This window comes from Pollachius pollachius, assembly GCF_949987615.1.
Source record: "Pollachius pollachius genome assembly, chromosome: 3".
NCBI classification, from domain to species: Eukaryota; Metazoa; Chordata; class Actinopteri; order Gadiformes; family Gadidae; genus Pollachius; species Pollachius pollachius.
The window spans coordinates 49960369-49975713 of NC_136936.1; the positions used below are offsets into that span (position 1 = coordinate 49960369).

The 15345-nt window shown below is 52.7% G+C and overlaps 1 protein-coding gene across 2 annotated transcripts; it reads left to right on the top strand.

Moving 5' to 3' along the window:
* Positions 1-500: 500 nt before the first annotated feature.
* fancb (FA complementation group B) lies at positions 501-12174 on the top strand. Of its 2 annotated transcripts, XM_079732594.1 has the most exons (9): positions 748-874; positions 1033-1651; positions 1911-2072; positions 2178-2267; positions 2590-2718; positions 3409-3593; positions 5615-6048; positions 7537-7768; positions 10908-12174. In XM_079732594.1, exons 1-9 carry the CDS (start codon positions 870-872, stop codon positions 11317-11319), a joined length of 2268 nt encoding a protein of 755 aa, XP_079588720.1. In that variant the 5' UTR covers positions 748-869; the 3' UTR covers positions 11320-12174. The 2 variants fall into 2 exon arrangements, with proteins under 2 accessions (XP_079588719.1, XP_079588720.1); XM_079732593.1 differs by having other exon boundaries at positions 501-1651.
* The last annotated feature ends 3171 nt before the right edge of the window (positions 12175-15345 follow it).

The following is a 15345-nucleotide window of genomic DNA, read 5'->3' on the forward strand; positions in this document are numbered from 1 at the left end:
GTCAGCGCCGCCGCCATATTGGAGAGGTCAAGACAGGCCTGTAGGCAAATCTAACGGGGGAGCTGTGTGTACTCTGGCTAAGAAGCACTATAACGTTTACATTTCTAAACATATTTAAATGAGGCGTGTATATATTTATATTCATTCATAATATATATTTTTATAAGATATTATTTATTTTATTTTTGTATTTATATTTCTGTGCTTCACATAGATCACATATCCTTGAATAAAAACGACTCAATGATACCGGTCGCGAAATGTAAACGTTATAGTGCCTTTTACGATTAAAATCCGCGGCTCGCCCGTCCACTCGCATTGGTTCACGGGCCAGTCTTTGCCTCCCCAATATGGCGGCTACGTTGACGTACAACGCGGATTCTATCTCTATGTGTATGGTGGCTGCTGACTCAAGATAACGCTACTACGCGTGAATAACAAACGGTCACCCAGCATGCACTTCGGCGTTACAGGAAACGCTCAAGTCCGCTTGGCGCCAGGCGCGTCAAACGCCGACTTCAAGGCTTGGTCAACTTTAGCGCGCGAGCGTCCCCTGGACGGGTTCAGAAAGTGTAATTCATGGTTCTGCCGGATAGTTTTTTAGTTTTTAGTTTTCTGTCATCGCTCCAGTTAAAACCTTGTAGAAATGAAGTTCGCTTTTCACCAATTTGGGAAGTAGTAGTAACTGTCCCAAAGTGGTATGATGGAGATAGAGACCAGGGACGCACGGGGACGTGCGTGTCATCTCCTGTCCTTCTGCGGAAGGTTTGGTTCATTACAATGCAGGCGTGGTGATGAAAGCAATGCATCCGAGATATCGTTTCGCAGCCTCAAGTTCAACACAGAGCTGAACTCTTTCCTGGCTGCGGATGAAGTAAGTGTCCTGTTATACAAAAAGCGTGCTGCAGATCTGAACATTGTAACATGTGCGTGTGTCTACGACCTGCAGACAAGAGTCAGTTGCCCGTTTATTTTGCTGAAAAAGGGCAATAAAGAGGGAAGCTACACCTATACCCTCCTCTCCCTCAACAGCGCTATGAAACAGGACACAAAGATGACGTTTAAACTGTCCTACCAGCTGAGCGACAAGGTGCACATCATGCACGGTCCGGTAGTGTGGTGGACCCATGCAGGGGCGGGCTTCTCCGCTTGTGTACAGGAGGGACGCGACGTAGGCGTGGTCAGACCGACACACACCTGCCTGTCCCGTCCTCTGATTGGACTGCTACCTCTTCACAAAGGGGATGTATTCGCACTTGGGCCGATGTCCGATCAGCTCCAGAAGGGCTTTCCCGCAACGGGAATATCGGGACACCAAACGCCGAGCCAGGGCCATGGCTGTCTGCTGGTGAGGGCAGGGCTGTTTGACCCCAGCGTGATGCTACCCCGCGCCTACTTCCCCGTCACCCAGGCCCTCCTGGTGCTCCGGGCTGACGGTGAGGGCGGCGCGCCGACCGGGTCGTCGGTCGTCGCGGCGACCTCTGAGAAACAGCTGGTCCGCTTCGAGGACGGCGTTCCCCGAGACGTCTGCCCGCTCCCCTTCGACGCCCCTGAGGACCTCCTTGTGGCGGACACCGGGAGGAACGGCCGCCTGATCGCCGTCTCCTTCGACCAGGGCCACGTCGCCGCGGTCTGGGAGGACGCCTTCCAGGTAGGGCCCCCCCTCTTAACGTCCGGTCAGGGGTCCCCACACCTCACAGGTGGCATGTGGCTCAGGAGGTAGGGCGGGTCGGCTGGTCACCGGAAGGTCGCCGCTTTGATCCCCGGCTCCCCCTAGCCGAGTGTCGAGGTGTCCCCGAGCGAGACTGTCGTGAAGCGCTTTGAGTAACCGCTGGTTTGAAAAGCGCTGTGTGAATGCAGTCCATTCACCATTGACCATGTGATTGGCCGGCCGACTGTGGTTCTCCTAGGTGGCGGCCCATTGGTCCCTGGTGCGGTCCGTCCATGTGGGGGACTTCCTGGGCTTTGGGACGGAGCAGCTGCTGTTGGTGTTTGAGGAGGAGGAGGAGGGCGGGACGGGACGTCCGTTAGAGAGGTTCCTCCTCACAGACCTCTGTGGCGTCTCCTTATCGGTGAGGTCGCAGGTCATCGCGTGGCATCACGTCACGTTGAGTGTGTGTACAGGAGGCACGTGCGCGCTTGGCCTCAGGTTATTGTCTTGTGTGTTTCCCTTGTAGAGTGGTCAGAAGAACAGGGAGGACTCTGCGTCTCTCCCCGCGGGACACAACCAACTGCTCACCTTCCAGGCTCTAGAGTCAAGGCTCCAGGTGGAGACACACGCCTCTCGTTGTTGTTGCTGTATGGTTGTGTTGTGTTGTTATTGTGACTTCATCCTTAAACTTGCTGTGATTCAGATTGTGTGTTTTTGTAACAAATCCGGAGCTTTTAGATGCATGAATGGGGTCCAACCGTAGCTCACAAACTGTGTGTGTGTGTGTGTGTTTGTGTGCGTGGGCGCGCTGTGTGTTTGTGCGTGTGTTTATGGGTATGTGCGTGCGTGTCTGTGCTTGAATGCCTGCGTCTCTGTATGTGCGTGTGTGCGCGCATGGATGTTTGTGTGCATTTGTATCTGCGTGTGTGTGTCTACAGAGTGGTCTGTCGGTGGTCCAGGCCCTCCGGAGAGACGAGCGGCTGAAGCAGAGGGTCCTTCTGCAGGCCCTCCAGGGCCTCTCAGACATGGTCTCCGGGAGGGAGCCGGTCCTCACGACCCCTGAGCAGGTAGTGTGTGTGTGTCGGTACAGCCCTGACTCCTACGCCTCCAGGCATTGTGTTGGAACAAACGCGGCCCGATTTAAGGATCAAACCGCCTTTTATTCTGAGAACAACCAGGCTGGCGTTTGAGTCAGAGTCCAAGCATGAGATGGCTTTAAGCAGCTGTTGGGAACGGCTCCTGAGCGGGTTGTGAATATCCATGAGGACACCTGGGACTCTGTCGCCGTTCAGCTCTCCCTAATTAAGGCCCGCTGCCAGCCTGTCCGTTCAGACAGTACAGTTGCATCTCACTGCGCTATTAACCTCGGCCGGCCTCTCATGGAGCACTTGGTGTTTGTGATGCCGCTGTTGGCACTGAAGTAGCGCTTCAAAGCTGAAGTGCAAAAGCAGATGTATTTACTGAAACGCAAAAGAACAAAACTGAAGGAAATTAAATGAGTGGGTGTTCTGGGATTCGTGTGATTCAAGGAAGTAGCCACCGTGGATGATCATAGCCTAGTCTGTCTCTGTCTCTCTTTATCTCTGTCTGTCTGTTTGTCTGTCTGTCTGTGTGTCTCTCTTTCTGTCTCTGTCTCTCTCTCTGTCTCTCTGTCTGTCTGTCTCTCTCTCTCTGTCTTTCTCTGTTTTTGTCTCTTTCTCCTTCTCTTGATCTCTGTCTGTCTGTCTCTCTGTCTCTCTGTCTCTCTCTCTCTTCAGGAGGGCCTGTTCTCTCTGTGGGACGAGGAGGCTGCAGCAGAGGAGGTCTGTGATGAGGAGATGCAGGTGGATTCTCCGGAGGGTCAGGTGACGTCCTCCGGACCCCCCCGGGTGGAGAGGCTGTGGCATCGCTTCGTTGACGACCACCTGGTGGTGGGCGCCATGGTGACGGTGGACGGCTCTAGGTAAGGCCCGTGTGGACGACACTCTAGCCGTGTTCGAAATCGTTCCCTATTCACTCACTCACTATTCCCTATATAGTGTTTATGATATAGTGCACTATATAGGGAACGAACAAACGAGAATTCGGACACTACGCTGAACGTTTCTAAACGTCATTTGCGTCAGTAAATGCGCCGGGTATTTGTGTGACGCAGACAGATGCGCCCACATCATGTAAACAAACCGGGCACCCACGAGGAAAGCTGGAGGTTGTATTGATGTTAAAAGTTACATTTCCTTGATCAAGGTTTTTTTTATTCATTTTGAATGTTACATTTTCTATGTTGAATCCCAAATAAATTGTTTACATTTCTAAACGAAAGACTCGAGACTCCATCATTAAATGTATTCGTTTTCACGGTTATTCAGCTTCTTCTTCTCCTCCGGAAAAACACGACCGCATTGCATTGTGGTATACGGGAGTAACATATAGGGAACATCGTACGTACACTCAAATTTTGGGTATTTTAAAGGGGACATATCATACCACGAGGTGTGAGTGTGATTAGCCATTACAAGCCGTCAAAATGTGCAGCATTGTGACATCACAGGTGGGCGTGTCCATCTAGATGTGTGACGGATAGATGGACACGCCAACCTGTGACGTCACAATGCTGCACATTTTCAAACCTGCTTGTAATGGCTAATCACACTCACACCTGGTGGTATGATATGTCCCCTTTAAGTCCACTATATGGTGCATGAAATGAACCACTGAGAATTCGAACACCACTACAAAATGGCGAGCTCCCTATACAGTGCACTATATCCGTGATGGGGAACGATTTCGAACACAGCTTCTGTCACGCTGACTCAGAGTAGTGTGCGGCTCAGGAGGTAGAGCGGGCTGGCTGGTAACCGGAAGGCTGCCGGCTCGATCCCCGGCTCCTCCTAGCGGAGTGTCGAGGTGTCCCTGAGCGAGACGCCTCACCCTGACCCCTCCCGACCAGCTGGCTGTCGCCTTGCATGGCTGACTCCGCCGTCGGTGTGTGAATGTGTGGATGAATGGGTGAATGTTGGGCAATATTGTAAAGCATTTTAAGTGGCCACCTGTTAGAAAAGCGCTGTGTAAACGCAGTCCATTTACCATTTACTACATGTGCAGTTCCTCAAGTAGGAGGCAGCAGCTTTCTGAGATATGATCCATTAAACACACAAGAGCCAGCTGGCCTGCCTCACTCTGACTAACACCGTCAGTATGATCGTAGTATTGCCGTATGTCGTCGTTGTAAGCTCTCTGTCCTCATTCCCTGGGGAGCCCAGCCGCGTGTTCGTCACACGACGGAACCAGCGGTCTTATTACTTCGCTGCATGGGGGTCTCTTCCCGTTATTAAACGCAGGGAGGCGAGACCCGGCGTCTACACAGCGTCTGATTAAAAGGCGCTCTCTTGTTTGTTTGCCGGCTCTGTGTTTTCGATGCCGCTGTTGTCTTTGGTCTCCCTGTCATATAAGGCTGCTGCCCGCCGCCGCTGCCGCCGCTGCCAGGTGGTCACCATGGCAACGCGTTTATCAAATAACCCCTCGGAGCCCCGAGAAACAATCAGATTCTCTGTGTCTCCGTCCCCCCCCTGTTCGCTCCCTCTCTCGCTCCAACGGAAGAACCTGGGGAGGACGCTTCTGTTCTGGTGGGAGGGGGGGGGAACTGTGTGTGTGTGCGTGTCGGTGTCTGTCGGTTTATGTGTGTGTGTGTGTGTGTGTGGGTGTTTTTAGTGTCACTGGTATAGTCCAGGCAGACTGTGGCTGGCTTTGTTGCAACGAAACCACTACCACCTCTCACTGAAACATATTCTCACTTTCTATCTCTCTCTGTCTATCTCTCTCTCTGTCGTGCTCTCTGTTTCCCTCCCTCCCTCCCTCCCTCCCTCCCTCTTCCCTCCCCCTCCTTGTAATCGATTCCCACCAGCGAAGCCATCCTCCCGGGCGCCCAGCATGTGATTGTTAGCAACGTGTTATTTATTTATTACCCTCTCTGTGTTGTTCCAGCCCAGTGGACTGTGTGAGTTTATCCCTCCTGACAAACGCCGGCCTCGGCTCAGCGCCCGCCGCCACCCAGACCCGCAGCCAAGTGTTCCTGCTCCCCTCGCCCCCCGCCTCACCCCCCCCGGGGCCCGCGGCCAAGAGAAGCAAGGCGGACCCCGACGACGGACCCGACCGCACCGCCCCGGGGCCGCGGCGACGGCTGGCCGTTACCGCGGCGACCCGGCTGACGTCTCTGCTGACCTGGGGCCGAGTCAAGTGCCCGGTCACGCTCCGGTACGTCCGGAGAGAGGCGACCCCCGCCGGGAGACCAGCTCTCGGGAGAGAGACCGCCCCCGGGGAGAGAGCAGTGCAGGCGGCCCTCCAGTGCGGTCAGGTGAGCCTGGATATCCGGACGGACTTCCACGGCGGCGCGCTGACCGACCCTGCCCTCACCACGGGTAAGGCGGGACGATGGGCTGTGGTCAGAACTTTATTGAAACACATACTTTATTGAAGTATAGTTAACTTCACCTTACAGATTGCTGCATGATTGAAAAATGCCGCTTATATTTTCGCAGTTCAAACATCGGTCAGGGAAACAACATTCTGTGGTGATCTGTCCCACTGTAAAATGTGTAGAATATTTATATTTTCCTACAATTTCAGTGACTGAACTTTATGAAGAGGTTTTGTATTTTCCTGGCCAAGTGCAACAATGCCAACATCAGAGAGTCTCCAGTGGGCAAGTTCCTCGTTGTTCTAGGAAAGCCTTCACTGTTTGACCTTTAAAACACAATGGGGAACTCCCCGTCCATTTCCTGTTAACTGGAAGAGCTTCCGTTTAGTTTTCCAAGGAAGATCTCCCTTCAGACTACACTCTCTTGTTTGTTGTTATTTCTGTCTTTAAAGGACAAATCCGATGTAAAATGGATTTGGGATATGTTTGGTATGATAACGAGTTGGAAAGTTCGTTTTGGAGCAAAGAAGCGCATATAGACGCATTCGTCAGTTTAAGCCGATTCTATCAAAACGCTATAAACTTGGAACGATAGGGGCATGTGTTATGGTCAAAACTAAATCGCTATTTTAAACCACTTACAAGGCTAGAAGTAGCCCGACACTTCTTTGGTAGTATAATAAGGGTCTTAACATGTAAAACGAGGCATTGATAACTTTGTAAGAGTACAGATTGTTTATTAAAAAGGACATTTTATACACACAATACCATCAGTAGTTCACCCGTCGACGCCATCTTTTTTTTAAGACTCGATAAGTAGATTGGCGAACACAGAGCTTGCGTGTTGTTGACGGATGTTACAATCTTTGTGTTCGTCAATCTACCTATCGAGTCTTAAAATCAATGCCTCGTTTTATATGTTAAGACCCTTATTATACTACCAAAGAAGTGTCGGGCTACTTCTAGCCTTTTAAGTGGTTTAAAATAGCGATTTGGTTTTTATCATAACACATGCCACTATCATTCCAAGTTTATAGCGTTGTGATAGAATCGGCTAAAAACAGCCAACTGAAGAATGCATCTATATGCGCTTTTTTGCTCCAAAACAAACTTTCCAACTCGTTATCATACCAAACGTATCCCAAATCCATATTACACCGCATTTGTCCTTTAAGTCGGAGATGTTGATGTAATCTTAATGGAAGCGAACCCCTGATTCCGTCCTACAGAGGCGATACAGTGTCCAGCCGATCGATTATTTGCGTTATCTCTTTCATGCTTGTTCTGTACGCATCAAACCACACAAAACGAAATCGTCACATAAAAAACTATATCCGAATATCGGAATAGTTACAGAATTTCAGTATTTACAGAATCCATCCTGTATCGGCACTCCAAAACGTCGGTACCATCGTGCGGTCAGATCCCTGCAGACCCCCGTCTCCAACACCTCTAAGTGCCCCCAACAGCCTATCTCTGCCCCCCCCAGAGGAGGGCCTGCTGAGTGCGCTGTCGGTGCTGGACCGCTGGCTCTTCCTGCTGGACTCCCCCCATCACAGCCTGGGCGACATGGAGGGCTGGATGCAGAGGGCCGCCTGCTGCACCAGGTCAAAGGTCAACCCTCACTACCTGGTGACCCAGCCCGAGGGAGCGGCGGCCGCCATGTTGCTCCGCTGGAGCCCCGCCTCCCCGTTCCGGGGGGAGCTCTCGATACACGGCAGGTGATTGGACAGTAGGATGTTATGGGGGGGGGGGTTGATGCATAAGGGACTGTTGATGAAGGGTTGGTGTGGCGCTGTCATGAGTAGGACGACAATTTGATTAGGACGAAATTAGATTGATTGATTGCAACTAACGGATGCTCTTTAAACATGCCACTGGGCTTTGAGACGTATATTTATAGCGGTAGAGATTCCTCAGGGACACACGGGATTCTACGGCCCTCCACAGCTCCGCTGTGATGTTTCGGAGGGCGTACTGCAGAGTTGTGGTTGGTCATTTGGTTTCAAGTCATGGCCGTACGAAATTGAATGGGTTTTATTATGCATTAATTACGACCTTTCACAATTTGCTAATTGCAGAGTCCAATATGCACTTAATTGTGCGGCTGTGTTTTGGTTCTGCCAGTAAACCGGGGGAGACAAAGCCCGACCAATTGGGGTTTTCTGAAGTTGTCTTGAATGAGTATGAATTATTTATTAGCCTTTATGCGTTCCCGTCAATCCACGTCTGTAACTCATTTAGCAAAACAAATTTGGCAACTGTAATTCGAAGGCGAGGGGTTGCTCTTTAGTAATAGGCTGCGGTGCTTAGCGGAGGGACTGACTGTTCGTTCTTTAATTACATCGTACAAATAAACGCTTGCCCTGAGTTCACATGCGTGGGTTCTTGAGAAGGGTAAACTATACACACCAAAGGTTAGAACGGGATTATGCCCATTTGTTTGGTATCCTTTATAATAATGAAAAGTGTAATGACGTGTGTAGAATCAATATTCACCCGCAATACGATTACAGCCCTATAAGAGCCGACTAAGACAAATGGGTTGGTTGTATATGCCGGCCTTTGTTTAGCTTCGAGACGGGCAAAGGCTTCTGCTGGTAGGACTTAATACCTCAAGGTGAATAAGGTCTCCTTGGCAGAAGACTGCATCATTCAAGAAGGAATTAAAGGGAAAGTTATCATCAATTAGCTGGTGCCAAAGAAAACCATCTCAAGGAATAACTATGTGGGACCTCCTTTTCTTTGTCCCACATAGGGCTGCACAAAAAATTATATATATTTTTTTTTTTGAAAAACAATGACTAATCAACAAGAGAGTTCGTTGCTAGGGAGGGCCATGCACAGTGAACCATCAATCACCGGTCTTTTTGATCAGCTTATGATCAGACAACCAGAGCAGTCGTAGATCGAAACTTCAAAATGAGCCAGAAAATAGATTCAATTCCAAAGAGAGCAACGACGCCAGTTGTATGGAATTATTTTGGTTACAGGAAAGACAGCGATGACCAAAAACAGGTACTGTGTCGAGAGTGCCTTGCAACCATTGCCACGACAAAAGGCAACAGGGCTAGCTTATCTTCCCATTCAATTCGCCACCACAAAACTCTGTATAGCGAGGGTAGAACGCGACAAAACCACACCATTATACAATGATGCAACTTTTTATATTATTATTATTATTTTTTTTTAAAAATGGTTGTCATTTCGCAATACGTTTCGCAGAAAGACAAAATGTCGCAATCCGATTTCTGTTCCAATGTCGTGTGGCCCTCCGACACGCCCCCCCCCAGACTCTCTCCTCACCTCCCCTCCCCCCAGACTCTCTCCTCACCTCTCCCCCCCCCCCCCAGACTCTCTCCTCACCTCTCCCCCCCCCCCCAGACTCTCTCCTCACCTCTCCCCCCCCCCCCCAGACTCTCTCCTCACCTCTCCCCCCCCCAGACTCTCTCCTCACCTCTCCCCCCCCCCCCAGACTCTCTCCTCACCTCTCTGTCCTCCCCCCCCCAGACTCTCTCCTCACCTCTCTGTCCCCCCCCAGACTCTCTCCTCACCTCTCCCCCCCCCCCAGACTCTCTCCTCACCTCTCTGTCCTCCCCCCCCCAGACTCTCTCCTCACCTCTCCCCCCCCCCCAGACTCTCTCCTCACCTCTCTGTCCTCCCCCCCCCCAGACTCTCTCCTCACCTCTCCCCCCCCCCAGACTCTCTCTCTCCCCCCTCCCCCCCCAGACTCTCTCCTCACCTCTCCCCCCCCCCCCCAGACTCTCTCCTCACCTCTCTGTCCTCCCCCCCCCAGACTCTCTCCTCACCTCTCTCCCCCCCCCCAGACTCTCTCCTCACCTCTCTCCCCCCCCCCAGACTCTCTCCTCACCTCTCCCCCCCCCCCCCAGACTCTCTCCTCACCTCTCCCCCCCCCCCCCAGACTCTCTCCTCACCTCTCTGTCCTCCCCCCCCCAGACTCTCTCCTCACCTCTCTCCCCCCCCCCCAGACTCTCTCCTCACCTCTCTCCCCCCCCCCCAGACTCTCTCCTCACCTCTCCCCCCCCCCCAGACTCTCTCCTCACCTCTCCCCCCCCCCCCAGACTCTCTCCTCACCTCTCCCCCCCCCCCAGACTCTCTCCTCACCTCTCTGTCCTCCCCCCCCCCGGACTCTCTCCTCACCTCTCCCCCCCCCCCCCCCCCAGACTCTCTCCTCACCTCTCCCCCCCCCCAGACTCTCTCCTCACCTCTCTGTCCTCCCCCCCCCGGACTCTCTCCTCACCTCTCTCCCCCCCCCCAGACTCTCTCCTCACCTCCCCCCCCCCCAGACTCTCTCCTCACCTCTCTCCCCCCCCCAGACTCTCTCCTCACCTCTCTGTCCCCCCCCCCCCCAGACTCTCTCCTCACCTCTCTCCCCCCCCCAGACTCTCTCCTCACCTCTGTCCCCCCCCCAGACTCTCTCCTCACCTCTCTCCCCCCCCCCCAGACTCTCTCCTCACCTCTCTGTCCTCCCCCCCCCCCAGACTCTCTCCTCACCTCTCTGTCCTCCCCCCCCCCAGACTCTCTCCTCACCTCTCCCTCCCCCCCCCCCCAGACTCTCTCCTAACCTCTCTGTCCTCCCCCCCCCCAGACTCTCTCCTAACCTCTCTGTCCTCCCCCCCCCCAGACTCTCTCCTAACCTCTCTGTCCTCCCCCCCCCCAGACTCTCTCCTCACCTCTCTGTCCTCCCCCCCCCCCAGACTCTCTCCTCACCTCTCTGTCCTCCCCCCCCCCCAGACTCTCTCCTCACCTCTCTGTCCTCCCCCCCCCCAGACTCTCTCCTCACCTCTCCCTCCCCCCCCCCCCCAGACTCTCTCCTCACCTCTCTGTCCTCCCCCCCAGCCGGCTGCAGGCGCTGCAGTTCCTGGAGCGGCTCTGTGGCTTCCTGCTGGCGTCCTGCAGCGTGCGGCTCCTGGTGGACCGGGGGCCCCAGGCGGGGCCCCGGGGCCTGGCCCTCGCCCTGGAGGCAGAGGCCCTTCTGCTGAGGGGGGGCGCCTCGTCCCTGCTGAGCGGGGAGGAGGAGGAGGAGGAGGAGAAGCCGCCCGCGCCCCCAGACGAGCCCCCTGAGGAGGAGGAGCGCAGGCGGGCGTGGGAGGAGGAGCTGGGGCGGAGCCGGCGGCGGCTGAGCCCCCCGGTGGACGCGGGGAGGTACTGCAGCCTGACCCGGGGGCTGTCTGAGGTTCAGCGGCGGGCCGACGAGGCGGCTCTGCTGCTGAGCCGGACGGGGTCATGTGACGCGGCGCTGCGGCGGTAGAACGGCCACGCCCGTGGAGACGGTAGCCACGCCCACGGAGACGGCGACCACGCCCACGGAGACGGTAGCCACGCCCACGGAGACGGCGACCACGCCCACGGAGGGACGGCAGCCACACCCAAACCTGAAGGCCTGTTGTTGTGGATCAGTGGGGGCGGGTGATACATGCGTTCGTTTCCTCCTCCTCCTCCGAATAAACCCTCTTTCATACCCGAGCGGATGTGTTGTGCTCATGGTGAACCCTGACAGAAATGTTGAGCCTCTAGTCACCGAGGCACGTTGGACTTCTCAAAGAACGAAAAGCGAATGCATGTTTTATGTCTGGAAGCATTGGCTGACGATACGGTCAATGTGTCCCCCCACAGAGCCGATATGCCAGTTTGGCCTAGCCTTTTAGACCTCCTCTTGGGACACGCACACACATGTCCTCCCCCCCCCCCCCCTCCTGTTGGCTGGGGATGTGTGCAGCAGATCAACACAGTCGCCTGCGGGGACCCCCTGGGTCCTAAAGCCTGGAAACTGTCAGGCTCAAGGTCCCAATCTGATAGCGGACTCATCGTGTGTGTGTGTGTGTGTGTGTGTGTTTGAAACTCGGCTGAATCCCTGCTGTTTGTCGCTGGTGGACAACCTCGCCGATGTTGAGCCGTGAGTTCCACCGTAGCGCCACAGCTCCCGCCGGCCGCTCAGGGCTTCAGCTAACGGTGAAAGCTTTTAGCACCACCTCTCACTCAGGGCTCGGCCGTAACACTGTTAAATGTCTTAGAAACAACAAAACGACAACAACAAACTCAGATATTCTGCGCCTCACGCCACGGCCGTAAGTGCTGGTATTTAAAGCTCTTTCCTTTGTGGACCTGTAGCCTGAAAACCTTGAATACAGAAATAAAAGACAGGTGTATGAGTTTGCCTCTTGTGTCCTGTCACACGTTTCTCCAGCTCTTCTCGGTTCTCCAGGACCTGTCGTTTACATGTGTTCCCCGGGAGAACCCCATCTTACTGCACAGACCTCCGGCATCAGGGTCATGTCTGCTCCACGGACTGGAACCAACAGAAGAGGGAGATGGAGAAGACCCTGGGTTCTTTGGGTTCTGACGAGGTACAGCTGACTGTTTTATTCCAGTCGGTAAATGGTTCTGGTGAAATGCTTGTTTGCGATGGTCACACAGAAGGTGTGGAAGTGTTGAACTCGGTTTTCTGCCCCTTCAAATTCCACAGTCATAAACGCAGACCTCAGACATTGTTGTTCCCAATTTCTTAGTGAAAACATATTTATGTAAACGTTATGTTTTATATATTTAGAGTAGATTAGACTTAATAAAAGGTATGTCAGTATGTTTACTAAAGTTGGCTTTTCCATCAAAGAGTTGCCAACCTGAAACAGATTTGCAATATCAGCCTCATCACACGGCTGTCGTTCTCTCCCTCGGTTTCACTTCCTGTGCATCAGCTGACCTGATCTTCCTCAATCTGTCTCTCACACTCAGCCCACTGTACAGTGAAACCCTTTGATTCACTGCACCATTCAGTCAGTCAGACGTGTGTCTCATCGATTACTCATTTCCAAACGCCATCCTAATCTTTCAAATCCCTGTGGATCAATAGACCCCAGAGAGACCCCAAAATAAACGGATTACCTCCAGACCTAATGATCAGAACAATCCATTTAGTTTGGTCTGTGTTTCCTTGGTAGCAGTAATTATATCAGAGACTCTAACATAAATATATAACCTCTCTAATCCCACCAAGACTATTTATACAAACCAGGGACCACTTGGGTGCATAGCGGGTTGGGGGAATGAGACACACACGCACAGACTTCACACGCACGCACAGACTTCACACAAACGCACGCACGCACACAGACATCCCACACACACACACACAGACTTAACACAAACACACAGGCACGAACGCACGCACACAGCCTTCACAGGCTTCCCTCATACATGGCGGAGGAGACCCTGAACCAGAACAGAGCGACAGAGGTCAGAGCTGATGTCCCACGCATGGCCGCACGCCAGCCAGATCCTCTCTCTCCTGTCGCTCCTCCAGCTCTGAGCCAGGACAGAGTGGAACGCGCTGCCGATCTGCTGCTGATATAATCACTGCTGTGCGGTTTTTAGAGTTCGGTCAAATAGGCAGAAAATCTGAAAAAGATAAAAGACTGAGGACAGGATGTCGAACAATTCCGTCCTCTGTTGTTGCTTTTCTTTTTTTTGTGTTGAGATTAACAGGGCGTTGTCCAGGTTATTAACGAGACCCCGAATACCCAATATGAATATTGATGGATCTTTCGTATATATTATTCATTTAAAAAACTGGTATTTGCGGGTCTCCTCTAAGTTCAATTCCCCTATGTGTGGCTCTCATGCCGGCTCTTCATAATTCCTATGCAGTTGCTATGGAAACCCTCATCCCTTCTCCTCAGCCCTCCCGAAACCTTCTCCTCAGCTCCCCGTGAATTATGGGACACAGTTGCCTCCCTTACAGACAATTAACGGTCTATTTTTACACAAAGTGCGTAGAATAATCGTCTTTGGTACAAGCTGTCACTCCATGCTTGATCAGGGACCGCGTAGGACATGTGCACCCCCCGCTTGTTTACACACAAATAATGAACAATAAGAGAGAGCTGCTTCATTATCCTCTCCCGGGGATTAGCATTTCTGATGAGCTTTAATCCCGCTGGAGTCCCGACCAATCACGGCGCACGCAGCACATCTCTCACAACTATCTCGCCAAATCCATCTTCAACATTTGAGATGTGATATTGAACAACTAATCAGCACTAGTCTCACAAATAAGACTTGATTAGTATTCAAAGTCTGACGGCAGACCGGCTGGAAGCTGGGTTGACCCGGGGCTTTTTCGCTTTCTGTCGCCTCGTGTTTGTTTCCATCGTGTAAATGGAGTCGGGGATCTGAGCTTATTAACCACTTATTAAAATCCTCTTCTCAAAGCTTCAGCCATTTGCGCTAACCCCTCTTTCTTCAGTAAAATATCTCCGTCACAAAACAAGACTGTAGTTGGTTTTCTTCCCAGACTCCGTGGCGTAACTCCTCCCCCTTCAGTCGTTGGTTTCCGTCCCAGACTCTGTAGCGCCACCCACCGGGACTTCTGCTTTAATGCAAAAGGACTTCTGTTTTCTGCCGCTGCTATCACAGTGCGTCTACTGTCAGGGAGAAGAAGCAGCCTCTTCCTTTAACATTGATTGAGGAACATGCGTAGACCCAATATGAGATCTCATCCTCAATGGAATTTTTTATCCCTTATGGCTTCAAGAAAGTACCTTGCAGGGTTTTGATTGGTCCATATTTATCTAAAACCCAATGGGGCTTTTCTACATTGAACACTAGACCTGCTCTATATGGTTTGTATTTGGACAGGTGTAGCTCTACCTGAGGACAGGTGTAGCTCAGAGCTCTACCTGAGGACATGTGTAGCTCTACCCGAGGACATGTGTAGCTCTATCTGAGGGCAGGTTTAGGCTTTACCTGAAGACAGGTGGAGCTCTACCTCAGGGCAGGCGTAGCTCTACCTGGGGACAGGTGTAGCTCTACCTGGGGACAGGTGTAGCTCTACCTGAAGACAGGTGTAGCTCTACCTGGGGACAGGTGTAGCTCTACCTGGGGACAGGTGTGGGCTCTACCTTGGGACAGGTGTAGCTCTACCTCGGGCCAGGTGTAGCTCTACCTGGGGACAGGTGTAGCTCCACCTCATGCCAGGTGTAGCTCTACCTCAGGCCAGGTGTAGCTCTACCTGGGGACAGGTGCGGGCTCTACCTGGGGACAGGCGTGTAGGCTCGCTTGTGCGAGTGTAAAGTCCCCTCCCTTGTGCGACCAGCACCTCTGTGTCAGGAAGTAACTGCGTCTCCCCACCACCACCACCACCACCACCCCATCCCACCTAAAGCTGAATTAATTCACCCCTGAACAGCCACCCCAAGCATATGGCCGTGTCTCTCGCATCCCTTTGTTTATTCTCAAGTGGAGAGTGTAGCTTTTGAACCGTATATATTTCCATAAA